Raw genomic sequence first — 16,968 nt, 5'->3', positions numbered from 1 at the left:
TTTTTTCTTTATCTTCATATGGACCTGGGTTTACTGGTTTGTGTGACCACCAGACATTTTCTTTGACTCCACGGCACGAAAGGTCAAATCTGACCTTTCATTCTTCTCTTTTCAGCATTCGACGTGCTGCCCGTTCCATCCGAGATCCTATCCTCATCCCCCCCCCATCTCCCTAACAAAAGAAGAAAGATTTCCGGTCCCATCGCAAGCAAATACTTTGTCTTGTGCAGACCGTATGAGAAGTCAAAGTTATTTCCACATGCTGTAGTCAAGTCATGCTCTGTGTATTGTGTTCCAGACCGTCACGCTCTGATTTCAGAAAATGCGGCAAATTGAAATTATTTTGAGTACGTAATGATTTGAATATCTTTTCCAACTCGAATTTCCTCCGTTTAAATTTTTTTTGTTCCAATTGGTGTCTTGATTGTAATCCTCATGGAATCGGCAAACGATGAATTACACGCAATGTGCGGTATATATGATGGTGATTATCGGTCGAGGCTGTTTTATTATTCCTTTTTCCCATAGCCTATAGGTTTCGCATTCCTAAATGACCGCGACTACCCCTGCAGTTATAGAAATAAATTTTTTATACTTTGAATGGATGAAAGACATGTAGGGGGAGAAGACTAGGAAGGCAGCTGATAGCGGCATTTTCCAATCTTAAAGTTTTCTTTTCCTTTGAATTGGATTTCTTCAACATATTTTCAGTTCCAATTATTCTCCACCGTCCCCGCTTGATAGAATTTTCTACATCAATCCGAGTCGTCAACCCCTATAATATCTAAAACCTTTTTGGGGCAAAGTAAAAATTGCTTCGGAAATAGAAAAACGTGTGGAAAGGCAAATCTTAAGAATGTTTGCGCGATGTTTTCTTTATTTCTTGAATTCGTAATCGGCAAATAACGAAAGGAAAGAATGAAAGAAATAGCGCATGTGCATGGGAGGAGACACGCGAGAGAAGAGGAGATGCCCCTCGGATTTGCCTCTTTCATTTACATGTTGATACTCGCTATTCCAGGTGCCTTAGGAGGGGCTTATAGGGACGACGAGGCAGAGCACCGACACATCGTTCGTTGCCAGAGGTATTTCACTTTGAGAAGCACAGAGTCAGAGTGGGAGGTGCTAGATGGTCGTTTATTGGCTCCAACAACGGAGCAGGAAACCTGACCAGGTGATGGCTTACCTGCTGTATATACTTTGGGCCTGTCTGTTGTTCAAGTCAGAACGAGTCTCAAAGTCAGTCGGAGTGGATGTCCTACACTGATGGGCATATCTCGCTAATACTCAACAATTGATTGTACTGATTCTCGTGGTGTACTTGTTGATTTGTTTCTATTAGTTGACGTTTGGCTGTTTCCTGGCGCAAAAGTGACAGAAGAAAAAAGTCAGTTCAAAAGTGCACTTCCATGAGTGACAAGCAACATTAGCAATTATGTTTTAACAATAACAATCGAACGGGTTCTTTTGAAAAAACTTGGATTTAAATTCAACTGAAAATACTCTGCAATAGATTTGTGTTTGTGATTATGTGCACCACCTACCAAAGATTCGACAATTGATGTGTTATTTGAAGCGATGCTCTCACATCATTGTTTGACTACCAGCTGGCGAATGCGTGGGACGTGCTCATTTTATGAAATGGAATGCCCTCGTCCTTCACTGTCCGTTCATTGCGTGTCGCACGGCCCCATGACTGCGGGTACGGCGGAAAATGGTGACGCATTTGGCGGCCAATCGTACCGACACGTAGCCGGCAATCGTCGGGCCTCCAAGTGGCTTTGTTTCCTTACCACATGTCTGGCATTTGCACTGGGTGTTGGAGTTGGTGTCGCTCTGCTGCCTGTCCTCTACGGCTCATCTCCTTTCGTCAACGAAATCAACAACAACAGCACAGCTGTGATGACTCCGTGGACCCTCGTTCAAGACTCATCTCCTACCATCGCTGATGGGCACCTCAACTTGACCAGCAAAGGAAACAACACGTCAAGTATTCCCGTCCGCATGTCACCCTTGAAGATGAAAGCTCATTTGAGTAAAAAGGAAAAAGAAAGGCAGTCGACTCGTCGTAAAACGCTTGACTTAAAGTCCAATCTGACGGATGTGAACTCAACAACCGAAGAAGAAGATGCAGCAGCAGCAGCAGCAACGGTCGATGTCGTCAGTTTCGTTCACCCGCAAACGGCCTGGACTTCTCTACCTGCCGCCAATGAAGACGGACGCAGTCTGACGACGACTGTTTTGGGGGAAGCTGTCAAAGGTATCTTCTGGTCACAAGAAGTGGAGGACAGTCTCCCAACAGGTTTCGACGAACTAAACGCAAAAGAGTGGCGCGACTTTAGCCACCAGAGTTCAGTTCAACGTGTCGAGGAGGGATGCGGCCGAATGCAAAATCGACTCGTGACTTTTGAAAATGGCAGACAGTCGTGTTGCCGCTACCGCCAAAACTACGACCAGATCCAGGGCGAAATCTTCAGCTTCTACCTGAGCCGCTTACTCGGCTTACGCAATTTGCCACCGTCGTCTGTGGGTCTGGTCCGACCACGAGAGCGCCAATGGATGAACGTCCAATCGTCTCTCAGCCAAGCGCAGTGGACGGAAAACCGACCAGTTGTCCACACGCAGTTTTTGAATGATTTGGAGCCGGCCTACATTCCTGTTCAGTTTCGAGGGCGCGATCGGCATCTGAATCCGTTGGACGTGCAACACCACAGGCTACAAGAGAAGGTCGACCGCAGCGAGTTGATAACGTTGGCCCAGTGGTCTGATCTTTTGATCTTTGACTACCTGACAGCCAATCTGGATAGGATGGTCAACAATCTGTACAACATGCAGTGGAATCCGGCCATGATGGATTCGCCCGCTCACAATCTGGCACGCGATTCCCGAACGGGTTTACTCGTCTTTTTAGACAACGAAAGTGGCCTGTTGCACGGCTACCGCCTGCTGGACAAGTACGACATCTACCACAAGAGCCTCCTCGAGTCGCTCTGCGTTTTCAGACGAACGACAGTCGAGTCGCTGCGGCAGTTGCAATCGCAGAAAAATGTCGGACATTTACTGCGCGACATGTTGAAAACTCGCGATCAATCAGTTGTGGACTTTTTACCTTTCCTTCCGGAGAAGAGCATCAAGACCCTCAACTATCGAATTGATCAAGTGCTGGACCAAGTGGCCAAGTGCCAATCTCTTTATGGCTCCTAAAACTCTGCCCTTGGTGTACGTGATAACAACTCATATCGAATTTTCCAATACCGCGTATTCTACAGCCAAAAAAGGACGACATCCAACATGAAACGGTGATGGATAAACTATTCGCATGCCTGAGCTGAAACTGAAAACAGACACGAAACCAACTATAGCAGAGCCATTCGTACAGGAAACAGTCCCGTTTCATTGCTTTAGAATTCCGTTTCTAATTACCACCTCCTCTTTCACTGGATTTTGAAAGATCTGCCAGCCAACACGTGGATCGGACAGAAGAAATAAGAATTCTGACCTGTTTATTGTGAAAACGGCAAATCCCTTTCAGTTAAGAAAGAGTCATAAATCATCACTGCAAACAGGCAATTGATTGGGACTATATGGGATCAAAACAACAAAAAAAGGTCAACGGAAGAAATAAGGACCCTATCTACAAAAAGAAGGATTGGAGAACGAGATGGAACGTACCCTACCCCAAGGATCAAGCGACTACCGTTTACGATTGGGAAGCCAACAAATTTAATAGGGTTGGCGCAGGCTCTATTTCAGCTTAAAAAGTAAATGGCATTTATGATGTCTCCCTTGGGCCATTCTTTTCGAAATGGGATTGAAATGTCCAGTTTCTGTCCCTCCGCCCTCGCTAAAAAGCAATTTTCTTTCATCTCCTCGGATTGGCAAATTAAATCATGCGCGACGATGGAAGGAGTGCAGCGGCTGATAACTGGTGGCTTTCTGTGCTTCATGCAAACCTTATCCGGGTACAAAGTTGCGGATTCCTATCGGCGATTATATTCAACACTACATCACCGTCAACACTTGAAATCCTTAGCTAATAAATATGACCCCAAAAATTGTTTATGTTTTTCTGTCTGGATCCTCCTTGTTCAAGATGATATTTAACCATTGACGGTTGAGTGCCGCTTTAATGCCCTAAGGTCCTTGAATAACCTGTGCTTGAAAGAAATGTTTCAAGAATTCGACTCCTATTCCTTCGATTCCTTCATCAAATATGCTGATTCCATTGCGACTCTGTTGCGATTACTAGTGGAAGGACAACTTAGCGATACTAGTCATTAGGCAAAAGGTATTAGGACGTTAAAAGATCGGCTCTTTTGTCCAATACCACCTTGAAATATCCGAAATTGTAGTTTTATCCTCTGCTATATCAACAATCTAAACTAGCGTTTGTTAAGCGCTCCTTGATTTCAAGATTTTTTGTGATGATATATTTCATTTGTAACATATTTATCTACCGATATTAATAAAGCTTGGAGTGTGCTGTACAATTATTTGTGTATGAGTGATGTGATAAAATAAAATGTAAAATACAAGTTATTTTTTTTAATAGTAGAATTTGCTATGAAGTCATTATAGGATTACACATAATTCAAGGGTTTTTATAATATAAATTCTTATAATAAAATTAAAAACACTGCATCAAAAGGAATAATTAAAAATTAATTTACGCCTACGGTATATTTGTTTGTTATTGTTTAATGAAAAAACCAATTTTGGGTTCCAATGCATTCAAACGCCATCTCGTAGTCGCCCATCAAATTAGATTAGACACATTAGAGTAGGAAATTTTCGCTAAAAAACAATAACACCGAATAAATAACACTTTTAGGATTTTAAAAAAAGTTAATGGCTTTCAGGCGTTGTTCCTCTTTCTACTTTGTGGTGGTTTCTTTTTGCTATCAGTAATATAGCTGCTAACTGCCCATAATTCACTTTTGAGCCCCAGTTTTATCGGCTAGGGAATACTTTCAGACCTGGAAAAGCCAATAGAAGGGCCCCCCAAACTAGCAGCTATGTGGTAGGATTCCATAACCACGATTTAAAAAAAGGATAAGAAACAAGCCAAACAACCTGGAAACAACTTTTGCGTAAAACACACAGGACTATTCATTTGGCGGCAATTTACTCGTGTTTTCTCTCACTTGAAAGGAGGAAACACACAAATTGCACAGCATTTGCAGCATTGCTTTACGGCCAAACCAAAACATTCCTTCTTTACGCTTTTATTTGTTGTATTTGATTTGCTTCAATCATCGCTTTTCATTTGTCGGCAACCGAGGAAAGGAAATGTTTTAAATTAAGCGCCAAATCCAGGGCCACTAACCACTAGCGAACTTGGCGGGGAGCTTGCAAAGTTAGTTGGAAATGGTTCCATCTTCCCATGCTTCTCCTCTCTCACGTTTGGCTACCTCTTCTGCTGCATCGTGCCATAGGAATGCCCGCAGCCTTTAACTGTCATCGATGAATTCCGCTGGCGCCCCCTATCTGAGTCCAGTCTCTGACTCTCTGTGATGGCGTATATTTCTTAAAATTACAAACTAGTTTATTTTCATTTATTTATTAAATCATGAAAATCGAAGAATTTACAAGAACATTAAAACAATTTTCATGCGAGAAATGTCAACGGAAATAGGTATATTTTTATTTTGAGAGAGTGAGAGAGAGTGATAGCCGTGGGCCCCATGGCTGACTGTGGGTCCCTATTTCTCTGGGTACAGCCTACAGCCGATGTATATGTTGGAGGGTGGGGGACGGACGTAAACGCAAGAGGAAGGGAACGCTGCTATTCCATTCGCTCTGGCATCGGTCGACCAATAGTACTACGTATCTTAGTTGAGCAGAACCAACCGAAGACGCGAAGGACCGATCAATGTAAGCGTGGACAAATTAAACTCCAGATTTGATTTGCCCGCTCAGTTCGACTAGATTCTTTCGTTTTGCACTTCTCAGTGAAACTTGGGAAATTTATTCGGTTAATCAGAGTGATTGTTGACATTGTCGATGGTTAAATTTAGAGAGAAGATGGCGTAGGTTGCCTTAACAAAGGGATTTATGTCATCAGAAATTCTCAATACAGTTTCCTGTGTTTGTGTTGTTGTTAAGAAAATTAACATTGTCAGGTCCATTCATTTTTTTAATTCTCATTTTTACATTTTGATTTTAGTTTCTGTTATTGAGGGATTGGTTTTGAAATATCTGAAGTAGAAGTGGGCAAACAGAAATGCAAGCAGTTCAAGCTGGCCAGACTCAGGTATTTAAAAACAAAACAAAAAAAACACATAAAATAAATTAAAATCTAGCCATCAATTTTAACATGTATGTGTAAATACATTTCTATTCTGATTAGGTGATGACTGTGTCTCAAGCGCAGCAGTTACTGACATCTGGAGGCCAACAAATCATGGTTCGTTTGATCACTTCTATGGTAATGGTTTTGAATACGATGACTTAATAACAACCGTTTGTAGGTTCAGATGCCAGGTGGTACACAAACCATTCAATTAGCTGGGCAAAATATCCAAAACATTCAGGGATTACAGGTGTTACCTTTATCTGCACTTCAGGTAGGTCACTATACAAGATTATACTATTCAATTATAATATTATCCATATTGAATTTTTTTTTCTTAATTACAGGGTGCAGGAGGACAGCAAATTGTCATACAACAACCTCAACAAGCTCAAATCTTGCAAACAAGTGACGGACAGACTCTCATATACCAACCAGTACAATTAGATCAGCAGGGAAATCTGAACCAGCAATCACAGCCAACATGTTAGTTGTAAATTAAGTGTAGTAGTATTTAAGATTCTAAAGTTTTCCCTATTTTATTTTGTGAAACAGTTTTCAATATTGGAGGTAACCTTGTGCAGTTTAGTGGAGCAACAACACTGTCATCAAACTCTGCAGCAGCTGTAACTCAGGCTACTGGTGCTGTGAATACTGCTGTTACAACAGCTGCAGCAGCTTCTGGTTCAGGAAATTCAGCTCAAATACAACCAATAAATGTTCCACAAACAGTTGGAGTTAGTGGATCTAACATTGTTATGGTAGGCAATATACAAAAACTTTCAATAAGTAGTGTAGACAAGGATGAATCTTCAATTCTATTTTATTCTATGAATGCAGATGGTACCTGGAGCTGGGGGAATACCTCAAATTCAACGAATTCCATTACCTAACGCAGAACTCTTGGAAGAAGAACCTTTATATGTTAACGCAAAACAATATCACCGCATACTTAAACGGCGACAGGCTCGTGCAAAATTGGAAGCTGAAGGACGAATCCCGAAAGAGCGTCGGGTAAGTTTTGTGTGATACTAACCCTAAACACGCCGATAAAAACCTAATGATACCGTATTCTAGAAATATCTTCACGAATCACGGCACCGCCATGCAATGAACCGGGTTCGTGGCGAAGGCGGTAGATTCAATGCAGGATCGGTTCGCAATCGTTCAAGGTGCGTTAAGTATATTACAGTTTACCTAATGTAATTATTTTCTAATATCAAATGTATCAATTCCGATTGCAGAAGGGCCAAAGTACACCAAGTAGACACCTCAAACCAAAACCATGCTGCAGTGATGAGTTCCTCCATGGAAACTGTATCTATAGAGGCACTTACAGCAAATTACTATAAAAAGGTAATTACATTGTGCTAACACATTCCTCATCATCAGGGATGGTAATATATAACCCTTCCGTTATGCCATTTAGGATAGCGGATCATTATCGGAAATAATGACATCAGATCCGTTAGGCTGAGATGGATACATGTTCTTAAAAATAAAAGTACTGACTTACTGAGGTTTTTTGTCTGTTTCTCATTTACTTTTCAGCACTGCAAGGGTGTAAACTTTGAACGCCAACCAAGTACACGGAAATAATTTTTACTTTTTAAAAATTGATTTACAAATTCTTTTCTTCCAATAGTCTTTTTAAAGTTTGCGTTGCGTCTCCCATATCATATTTGTCATTACACTCCTTTTTAAGCTGGGCTGCCAAGCTTTTGAATATTTTTGCTTTACCAGCTCGAAAAGCGGCGACCTATAGAAATATGTACAAAATTCTAATTAAAGGCTGAGGTCAATCATTTGAAAATGAAGAAGCTATACGGATTTAGGATTTTCGGATATTATTTGTTTGCAAATGACTTCAAGTTGTTTAGGATCATTAATCATAGTCCACCCTTCTTCTTCAACCACCTGAAAAAAACAAACAAAACAACGAGAATAATTACACCCTTGTTTCAGTACAATGAAAAATGGAAACAAACCTGTTCAGGGTGACGTAAATCACCACGGTAGAGAAGTAATAGCAAATTTTGGCTAGCTGAATGGGAGATCTTTTTGTTTTTCACAAGTTCAACTATTTTCGCAAATTGCCGAGGATTTATCTGGCTAAAAGAAAATAGGAAAAATATGAAAATCTTTACCATTTAATTTTGTTGTTCATTACCATTCTTGAATTGTCTTTTCATCTTTATGTAGAAGACCAAGCAAATCCGTTAGAAGCAAGCTACACACTTTTTTTACCGGAAGATTTGGCAATGCATCCATTACGTTTAGGAAATAGTCAATGTTCCTCCCATTCTAGATTTAACTTTTTACATTAAATAGAAAATCATAGCAAAATGATAACTGCTAAATAAATTACCACTAATTGTATAGCTGTTTCCAAGCTTAATTGGTATTTCTCCATAAGCATTGTACGTTCTTGCTCAGGCAAAACTGGGATGCGTACTCGAAAGTCAGATGGGTCTAATTTCAATTGTAAAAGACTTAATGGTAGCAAATTTGGTTCAGGCATGTATCGGTAATCCTGTTTTTCTTCTTTATCTCTAAATATGGATGGGGAGATATGTTTATGCATTAATACAAAATATAATATGAAAAAAAAGGTCAGTATTTTTGTTTAGTTTGGCATACTTAGAAATTAAAAGACAAACCTCATAGATAAGGTTATTTTCTGTTGGGGGTCATATCCACGAGTCTCATTTGTAATTTTGCCTCCTTTTTCTAAAACTTCGATTTGTCGCACGATTTCGTAGTCAATCGATCGAGCTAATGCTCGTAAACTATTAAGATTTTTTACTTCTGTCCGTGTTCCGAAGGTTTCTCCTGGCTTATTGACCGAAATATTTGCATCGACCCGTAAAGAACCCTCTAAAAATGAAGTTACTCTAAAACTGCTATTAAAAGAAGTAGATAAAATCACAAGTGTACCTTCCATCTTGCAGTCGCATGTCTCAAGGGCTTCTAATATCCTGATAAGTTCAGAAACGCAAGCAACTGCTTCTTCACCATCCTTGAGATCAGGTTCAAAAACAAGTTCCATTAAACCAACACCTGCTCGGTTTAAATCTATAAGGCTCCTGTAAAAAGTTAAATTGTTAAGTATTGTTGCCTAGTAAGGTTCTTTACTGTTTAATCTAGTAAAGAAAAAGTAGCGCAATTGCAACATTACAAAGTGTGTGATTTTTGTTATTTCTGACTTTTGCTTGAAATTTCACACTTAAGTTCACTAGTATTTTATTGTACCCTGAACTAATTCATTTTACATTAACATTAAACAATAAATGTGTTAGGTTAAGTTTACACTACTGATGTAAATAATCTGCATTATAAATCCGTATTAAATACTATAGAAATATTTACCCGGAGCAAGATTCTTCGTGCAAACTTTTGCCACTGTCTTGTTCTAATTGCAGTTGTTTAATTTTTGATTGTTTCTTATAAGCTGCTTTGTGCACTGCTGAACTAAACACAGCAAAATCCAAGTATCCATCACTGGCCAGTGGTAATCTTTGCTGTGTAATCTGATACCCAGCCTGAAAAATGTTTGAATTGATGTGCTTTGTAGAAATCATCATGATTACATTATTATTAAAATGTATACTGGCATATCTGCATAAAAATAATGTTTTCTGTCAAATTCTGAAACCAAATTAACATTGCAGTTAAGGGCTAATGCAGTAAGTAGAGCTGCTTCAACAGCCTTTTTGTTAAGAACTGGGAGGGTTCCTGGAATTGCACAGTCAAATAATGACACAAGAGAATTTGCAGGTGATGCAAATTTATTAGCTGAACCAGAAAACAGCTTGGAACTGGTCTTGATTTGTGCATGAACTTCTAAACCAACAACACTTTCCCAGTTTTTCCTATAAAATATAGCACACAGTTATATATTGCTGATAAACTTTTGTGTTGAACAGCAAAAATTAGTGTGTAACTGAAATGTGTTTTACCGTTTTTCCTGAGCACATGCCAAATCCAAGCTTTTAGTAAAAATTGCTCGAATTCCAGTAATAGGCATCCAAAAGGGAAGATTCCTTCTTTGCTTACAAAAAGAATTCATTATGACTCCACAATTTATCATGTCGACATTAGTGAATTTCAATTGCTTTCTGACTGAACCAGTTAAAATGAATTGCTTGTTAAGCCTTTACAAACCACATTTACAATTACTAATTTTTCTGATGAGATATGCCCATTGAGAACTGAGCAGATTGTTAGAAATCACGCCGCTAAATTCAATTTGAGAAATTCCGCACAAAAGTTTATGTTGTTAAAAATTTCAAGCAGAAAACAACAAGGGTTTCTTCAGGTGAGAGATAAACAGTGGTAAAAAAGCGCAGTTTTAAAAAATGATGGGCGGGCGCCCGGGCCGGTTCCCGATTGGCTATATAGTATAGTCAAATTGGCGATTTGACCCCAAACAAATTATTACCTGAATTTTTGTTCGTGAGCACTGTGTGTACTATAAAAATGTAGTTATTTTTAAAATACTAGTTAAAACTATCGTGTAGAACATGTATAAATCGTGATTTGAAATTTTATTTCCCGTGTAAATATTCTTTCTTGTTGAAATAAACCATTTAAAAAAATATTAAATTTTAGAAAATCTTTCATTCTATAAGTACCCAACTTTTTGTGCAGTTATAACGAGATTTAGTATTTAAAAAAAAATTAAACGTAAAACCCAATTTTTTTCCCCCGCGAAAAAGTGTTTCCGTATTTAACACAGCCGCTTATGGGAAAATGGGTTTTTTTAAAAAACAGTATTTACATGACATATTAGCACATAGAAATCCCCCCTTGGGTTCATTTTATAGCTAAAGAGTCATTCTATCTTATTCATTTATATTTATTCAAAAGGGGACATTCGTTTAGAAGTTATAACCGATATTCTAGGCCCTAATTTTGCATATTTTCCAAGTGTTTTGCATTAGTGAGTAACACACCCGCTTGGAGTGCAGCCCCTTCTAGCGGATAGCGGCTGTGCTAATCACCACCAAGCGGGTGTGTTACTCACTAATGCAAAACACTTGGAAAATATGCAAAATTAGGGCCTAGAATATCGGTTATAACTTCTAAACGAATGTCCCCTTTTGAATAAATATAAATGAATAAGATAGAATGACTCTTTAGCTATAAAATGAACCCAAGGAAGGATTTCTATGTGCTAAGATGTCATGTAAATACTGTTTTAAAAAAAAACCATTTTCCCATAAGCGGCTGTGTTAAATACGGAAACACTTTTTCGCGGGGGAAAATATTCGGTGCGTAGCACTATGACGGAATCGCAGTAGTAAAAAGGCGCTTAAGTATCGTACTATAGTAATTTGTATCACAAGTAAAATTGAAAATGGCTACAGTGTATCACTAGTAAAACGTATCTCAAATAATACCGTTCGGAAGAAAATCAAAATTTTCTAAATAATTTATTTATTTCATACCAACAAATGGTCAATAGTAAATTGTTTCATAATTCTTTTTCAAAATTTCGTGTGAAAAGGGAAAGTGATACAGTAGTATTTTGTAGTATAACGACAACGTCTCGTTAGTAACAGGCATCAACAGTAACACCCCCTATGATCCAGTATGATATTCACGGCTTCGCCGTGATGATCCCGAATGTAAATTTCACGGCTTCGCCGTGGATGATACCGAATTTAATTTCACGGCTTCGCCGTGGATAATAATAAAATTATGTTCACGGCTTCGCCGTGATTGATAATAACTTGACGTTCACGGCTTCGCCGTGGATGATAATAATATGATGTTCACGGCTTCGCCGTGATTGTGATTAGGGAATTACCAATTTTATAACCTAACCTAACCTAACCAAACCTAACCTAACCTAACCTAACCTAACCTAACCTAACCTAACCTAACCTAACCTAACCTAACCTGATGTTACTTGTGAACAGAAATACTAGTGAGACAATTTTTCAATGCAACGAAGTTCTTATGATACAAGAACCACAAGAACTTCGTTCTTATGAGACATTTTACTTAAAGAACTAGTTATTAATGGGTACTTTTTCGAGTTACTAAACAATCAAATTATTAGTGATATATTTTACTAATGAAACACTTTACTTTCAACACTATATATTTATGAGCAAAAAAAAAAAGCTGTTATTTATGGCCACCTTTACTAGTGCGATTCCGTCACTGTGAGATGCACCCAAAATATTGGGTTTTACGTTTAATTTTTTTTTAAATACTAAATATCGTTATAACTGCACAAAAAGTTGGGTACTTATAGAATGAAAGATTTTCTAAAATTTAATATTTTTTTAAATGGTTTATTTCAACAAGAAAGGATATTTACACGGGAAATAACATTTCAAATCACGATTTATACATGTTCTACACGATAGTTTTAACTAGTATTTTAAAAATAACTACATTTTTATAGTACACACAGTGCTCACGAACAAAAATTCAGGTAATAATTTGTTTGGGGTATACCCACTTTTTGGGCACAATTTGACTATACTATCGATATCGATACAGTCGACATGCAGTCGATAGTAGTCCATGAGGCAGCAGGGAAGCAGACGAAGTTTTGGCGAATTTGCTTGACAAATCAAATAGAATCAGTCCTGACATCCGTTTAATTGTGTAATCGGTGTAAACCAATATTAAGTTTGAACTTTAAACTCATAAATAAAATGTTATTCCGCCGATTATTTCACCACACTTCTATTGTTTCTTTCCACTCCAGCAAAGTAATGACAGCTAATCAATCTTTACTCTCAACATTGCGAAAAAAAACCGGTTATGCTATAACAAATTGTAAAAAAGCATTAGAAATGAACAACAACGATATTGAAAAGGTATGTGAGTGGAATTTTCATTAGAGTGACAAATTATTAAAATGATTTAATGAAGGCAGAAACATGGCTTAATTCGCAAGCTCAAGCTCAAGGATGGGCAAAAGCAGCAAAACTACAGAGTAGATCTACTCCAAACGGACTTGTAGGAATAAGACTAGATACAAAGTGTGCCGTTATGGTAAGAAATAACAAATTTCTTACTCATCATTCAATTAACATGATTTTCTTTCTAGGTGGAAGTAAACTGTGAAACAGATTTTGTTTCAAAAAATGAGAAATTTCAAACCCTTGTAGCACAAATTACAGAAACTTGTTTCAAAAAGTCATTAGCCACAGTTTCTGCACTAGACACTACTCAAGTAAGATTTGTTCTTAGCAAAAACTTTAAACATTCAGTTAAAATAAAACTATTTTCCTATAGGAATCAAGTTTAGTTAAATTAGGATTTGATTCTGAGCAGTTGGGATCATTGCAATTGAATGACAGTAAAAATTCTAAACTTTCTGACTTGTTGGCACTTAATATTGGACTCATTGGTGAGAATATGGCTGTGCGTCGAGCTGCAGCTCTTTGCGCAACCAGTTCAAATATCAAGTAATCGGCGGTGTTACTTTTCCTGTGGAAGCTCTCCTCATTGTTCATTTTTCTTTAATATAGGTTTTCATCTTGTACCCATCCACAGCAGGTGTTGGGTGAATCATTCCTAGGCAAATATGCAGCCGTCTTTGCCTATGAAGAATGCCCTCCTTCGGTTGAAACACCAGAATTGTCTGAAATTATTGATTTAGAAAAGCTTCCTAAGCAACTGTGTCAGCATATCATTGGTATAATATGTTAGTTTGAATTTGTAATTTAATAACTTTAACGTTGTCTTCCCCTGATCAAAGGAATGAATCCCCGAACCATTGAAAAGGTAAATAAATTGCCAGAAGAAGAGCTAGCAGAAAAACCACCCAGTGATGAAAAAGCGGAACAGTCGTCAAGCGAAGAAAAAACGGAAAAATTACCAAGCGAAGAAAAAAAAGAAAAATCATCAAGTGACGAAGAATCAGCTCTATATCATCAAGAATTTCTTGCTTATCCTGAATTCACAGTACGGGAAGTTATGTCTCATGTGGGATGGGATATCAAAGGTTTTTTGCGTTTCGAATGTGGTGAAAGCCTTGAATAAGATGAAACCAATTTCAGTCAAAATTTGCTTCTAGTTCACTTCTTAGTAATTTCATAGTTTAAAAAAACTATTTCCAAGAAGCTGGATTTTGATTAAAAATCTGTGAATCATGCTAGTTAGGATATAAATAAATACAATTCTTTTTTCATCATCTAGTAGTAATTCCTTTTTCTCTCTCTAAATAATTGCGCAATTTTTCTTTTTTTATGAGTTTAAAAACCATGCTGGCGACAATTTCCCTATGCCCTATTGCTCTTATCCTTCTTCCTATCCGGCGGGCAATCACGGTGTGTCCTAGCGGACAAGGTCATCAACCGAGTGTTGAAAACGTCTTGAATACAACTTCATGAATGTGCCGTCATCCATCAACGAAACTTGTTTTTAATCTGATAAAGAATAAATAAGATCTCTTCGGATTCATGAAGCGGGAAGGGCAACCTTTATTTAATATATACGTAGTCTAATTACCGTGAAATGGTTGATAAAAAGACCTCAAAGCACTCAAAGCTTGTCGGTCTATCTCTGTTGAAACTGAAATATCTCCGGATGAGTTAAAAATCCAGAAAAAATTACGTTGGAATTTTTTTTTAAATTATTTGTTAATTTTTAGTTAGAACTATCTTGAATTCCATTAATTTTTTTTTTCAGCCCTTCCTTATTGAAACCCAAATTGCGCTTCCGGAAAAGGAGGTTTAGTTTACATTCGCTCGCCGACTGCGTGTTAAAAGTAAGTGCATAATGACGAAATAAATTTACTTCAAGAAAACATTGGATTTTAGACATTTAGATTTTGGTAAAGAGGATAAAAAATAACTCGTTTTTTGGAGACCCTGATGCAGCCGTTTACTGGTTATAGTTGGCCGCCACGTGACGCTAAACTACTCCGCCCACGAAACTCCGAATCACGAATAACCAAAACACCACCTAAAAACAGTATGGACGGTATGTAGCGACAAAAGTCACAAAACCTGAAAACCATCTGCGGAAAAAAAAAGTTTTTTACTTTTTGAAAATGCAAGACGTTTTCCTATTTTCACCTAAAGTGTTGAGATGGAGTGACGCAAAGTTATTAAGTATTATACTTTTCCAGAAGAAATTTGACATTTAAATGCTTAAAAGAACGAATGATTTTAGGTCCATTTTATTTCAACGGATGGTGATGTTCTGGAAAACCACCAAAGGACTTGGCTAAAATCTGTTCCCCATATGGCATATTTCAGGTCTGTATAACAACGTGCAACGGAACTCGAAATTATTCTCTGTTGGTAGAAGTAAAAGGCAAGCGCAAAACTGACACGGTATGTATATAATACGTCGTGAGAATGTGGCTCTGTTGCTTTTAACAAAGGACAATCAACTGCCCGAAGGCATTTTTACGGCATTCACGGTCAGTGTCCCCTTGGCAGAGAACACGCCAAGTCTCTTGCAGCAAGCGCAAGCCAGATTCCCGACCAAAATAAAATGAGAATTAGTCGGTTAGTTTCAATCCGTTGTTTGAACGGAGAAGGTGCATCCGCAATTGGACTCTTGTGGAATGTCTCGCCGTTTTAGTAACCTGCAGTATATTTCTATAGGAATACTGTTCGGAACGTGCGTCTTTTTGTGGACTAGAAAATTAAATTTGACAAACACATTCCCGAGCAGTTCAGCAGGCAACTTGCGTCAGGTAATAATCAACAGCTTTGGTCAACTTGAAATAGCATTTCATTTTGCAAGTTAAACTTATTCATTTTAATAATTCGGCCATTTTAATTACAATTTTAAACTTAGGTTGCTCGAAATGGAAACGAGCGACGCTTAATCGAATCTATGGAAAATAGACTAGAAGACGATCTACCTGCAAATGTCGAAGATGAAGAGCAGATTGTTTACAATCCAGACGAAAATTCAAATGACGTGGTATTACGTCCCAAAGAAGCTGCCGATCTTGTCGACACTGAAGAAATGCCAATGAACAGCCCAAGCGCTTCCAAAGAAGTCGAAGATGAAGTTGTGGATCCGTCGAAAACAAGTTCAAACGAAACAGTCGACGAAACGCAATCACCTGAACCTGAATTACCAGTCGAGACAGTGTCTGATGCGGTCGAGACACAAACGGAAAATACTGTTGACAGTGAAGATGGCTCCACAGATTCACCAGCGACGTCAAATGAAACCAGCAAGTCCTCGGTCGACGTCATTTCCACGACAACGAATTCCGCAACGAACTCTTCTCCAAGAGAGTAGCTTATTAATTATTATGTTACTGATTTCACGCATCTGAATCAATTAAACCAGCAGATATTTATCATAACTCATGCACGGTCGCCTTTTTAACGACTTGAAATATTTATCATTCATTCATCATTTCACATGATATAAATTATTCATCATACACTGATTTCTTTTTAAACGGCGTGGCATTATGATGTGGGCAACACCCCAAAATTTGGAAAAAATAATTGTGTAAGATTATCTCAACTTCTAAATCAATAAAAATGTTGTTGTTCTCCATAATAATATTGAATTGTTATTTCTAATATTTACTGTCTAATCTTTAAGCGTAATAGGAAAATCTAAAAGTGCTAAAAATATTATTGAGACAGCTGCCGTTCTGAACAAATTCGAAAATGGAATTGAAACTCTTACACCGTTATTTCACATGCGCCACGACCTGATAATTTTGT

The 16,968-nt window shown here is 38.0% G+C and overlaps 5 protein-coding genes across 7 annotated transcripts; 4 read left to right on the top strand and 1 right to left on the bottom strand.

Moving 5' to 3' along the window:
• Nucleotides 1-1,641: 1,641 nt before the first annotated feature.
• LOC124201657 (extracellular serine/threonine protein kinase four-jointed-like) lies at nucleotides 1,642-3,204 on the top strand. Its single transcript, XM_046597820.1, has one exon. It carries the CDS (start codon nucleotides 1,642-1,644, stop codon nucleotides 3,202-3,204), a length of 1,563 nt encoding a protein of 520 aa, XP_046453776.1.
• Nucleotides 3,205-5,715: 2,511 nt separating this feature from the next.
• Nucleotides 5,716-7,811, top strand: LOC124201860 (nuclear transcription factor Y subunit alpha-like). 3 transcript variants are annotated; one of them, XM_046598110.1, is made up of 10 exons: nucleotides 5,716-5,874; nucleotides 6,167-6,253; nucleotides 6,350-6,406; nucleotides 6,471-6,566; nucleotides 6,640-6,778; nucleotides 6,848-7,053; nucleotides 7,133-7,306; nucleotides 7,370-7,464; nucleotides 7,537-7,648; nucleotides 7,722-7,811. In XM_046598110.1, exons 2-10 carry the CDS (start codon nucleotides 6,224-6,226, stop codon nucleotides 7,767-7,769), a joined length of 957 nt encoding a protein of 318 aa, XP_046454066.1. In that variant the 5' UTR covers nucleotides 5,716-5,874; nucleotides 6,167-6,223; the 3' UTR covers nucleotides 7,770-7,811. The 3 variants fall into 3 exon arrangements, with proteins under 3 accessions (XP_046454066.1, XP_046454067.1, XP_046454068.1); XM_046598111.1 differs by lacking the exon at nucleotides 5,716-5,874 and adding an exon at nucleotides 5,888-6,029; XM_046598112.1 differs by lacking the exon at nucleotides 5,716-5,874 and adding an exon at nucleotides 5,956-5,974.
• Nucleotides 7,809-10,627, bottom strand: LOC124201859 (glutamyl-tRNA(Gln) amidotransferase subunit B, mitochondrial-like). Its single transcript, XM_046598109.1, has 10 exons — nucleotides 10,252-10,627; nucleotides 9,903-10,164; nucleotides 9,662-9,834; nucleotides 9,230-9,378; nucleotides 8,953-9,169; nucleotides 8,661-8,844; nucleotides 8,463-8,596; nucleotides 8,281-8,404; nucleotides 8,120-8,209; nucleotides 7,809-8,051 (listed from the first exon to the last, which is right to left on the bottom strand). The coding sequence occupies exons 1-10, from the start codon at nucleotides 10,380-10,382 to the stop codon at nucleotides 7,914-7,916; spliced, it is 1,602 nt and encodes a 533-aa protein (XP_046454065.1). The 5' UTR covers nucleotides 10,383-10,627; the 3' UTR covers nucleotides 7,809-7,913.
• A 2,195-nt stretch (nucleotides 10,628-12,822) lies between these two features.
• Nucleotides 12,823-14,453, top strand: LOC124202461 (elongation factor Ts, mitochondrial-like). The gene is made up of 6 exons (XM_046598794.1): nucleotides 12,823-13,131; nucleotides 13,187-13,309; nucleotides 13,365-13,490; nucleotides 13,553-13,725; nucleotides 13,789-13,955; nucleotides 14,019-14,453. Exons 1-6 carry the CDS (start codon nucleotides 12,967-12,969, stop codon nucleotides 14,300-14,302), a joined length of 1,038 nt encoding a protein of 345 aa, XP_046454750.1. The 5' UTR covers nucleotides 12,823-12,966; the 3' UTR covers nucleotides 14,303-14,453.
• A 1,317-nt stretch (nucleotides 14,454-15,770) lies between these two features.
• LOC124201889 lies at nucleotides 15,771-16,798 on the top strand. The gene is made up of 2 exons (XM_046598144.1): nucleotides 15,771-15,968; nucleotides 16,073-16,798. Exons 1-2 carry the CDS (start codon nucleotides 15,837-15,839, stop codon nucleotides 16,526-16,528), a joined length of 588 nt encoding a protein of 195 aa, XP_046454100.1. The 5' UTR covers nucleotides 15,771-15,836; the 3' UTR covers nucleotides 16,529-16,798.
• The last annotated feature ends 170 nt before the right edge of the window (nucleotides 16,799-16,968 follow it).

Source organism: Daphnia pulex, chromosome 9 (genome assembly GCF_021134715.1).
Source record: "Daphnia pulex isolate KAP4 chromosome 9, ASM2113471v1".
Taxonomy (NCBI): domain Eukaryota; kingdom Metazoa; phylum Arthropoda; class Branchiopoda; order Diplostraca; family Daphniidae; genus Daphnia; species Daphnia pulex.
Note: the sequence above shows the minus strand (reverse complement) of the source record. Positions and strands in the feature narration are given on the sequence as shown.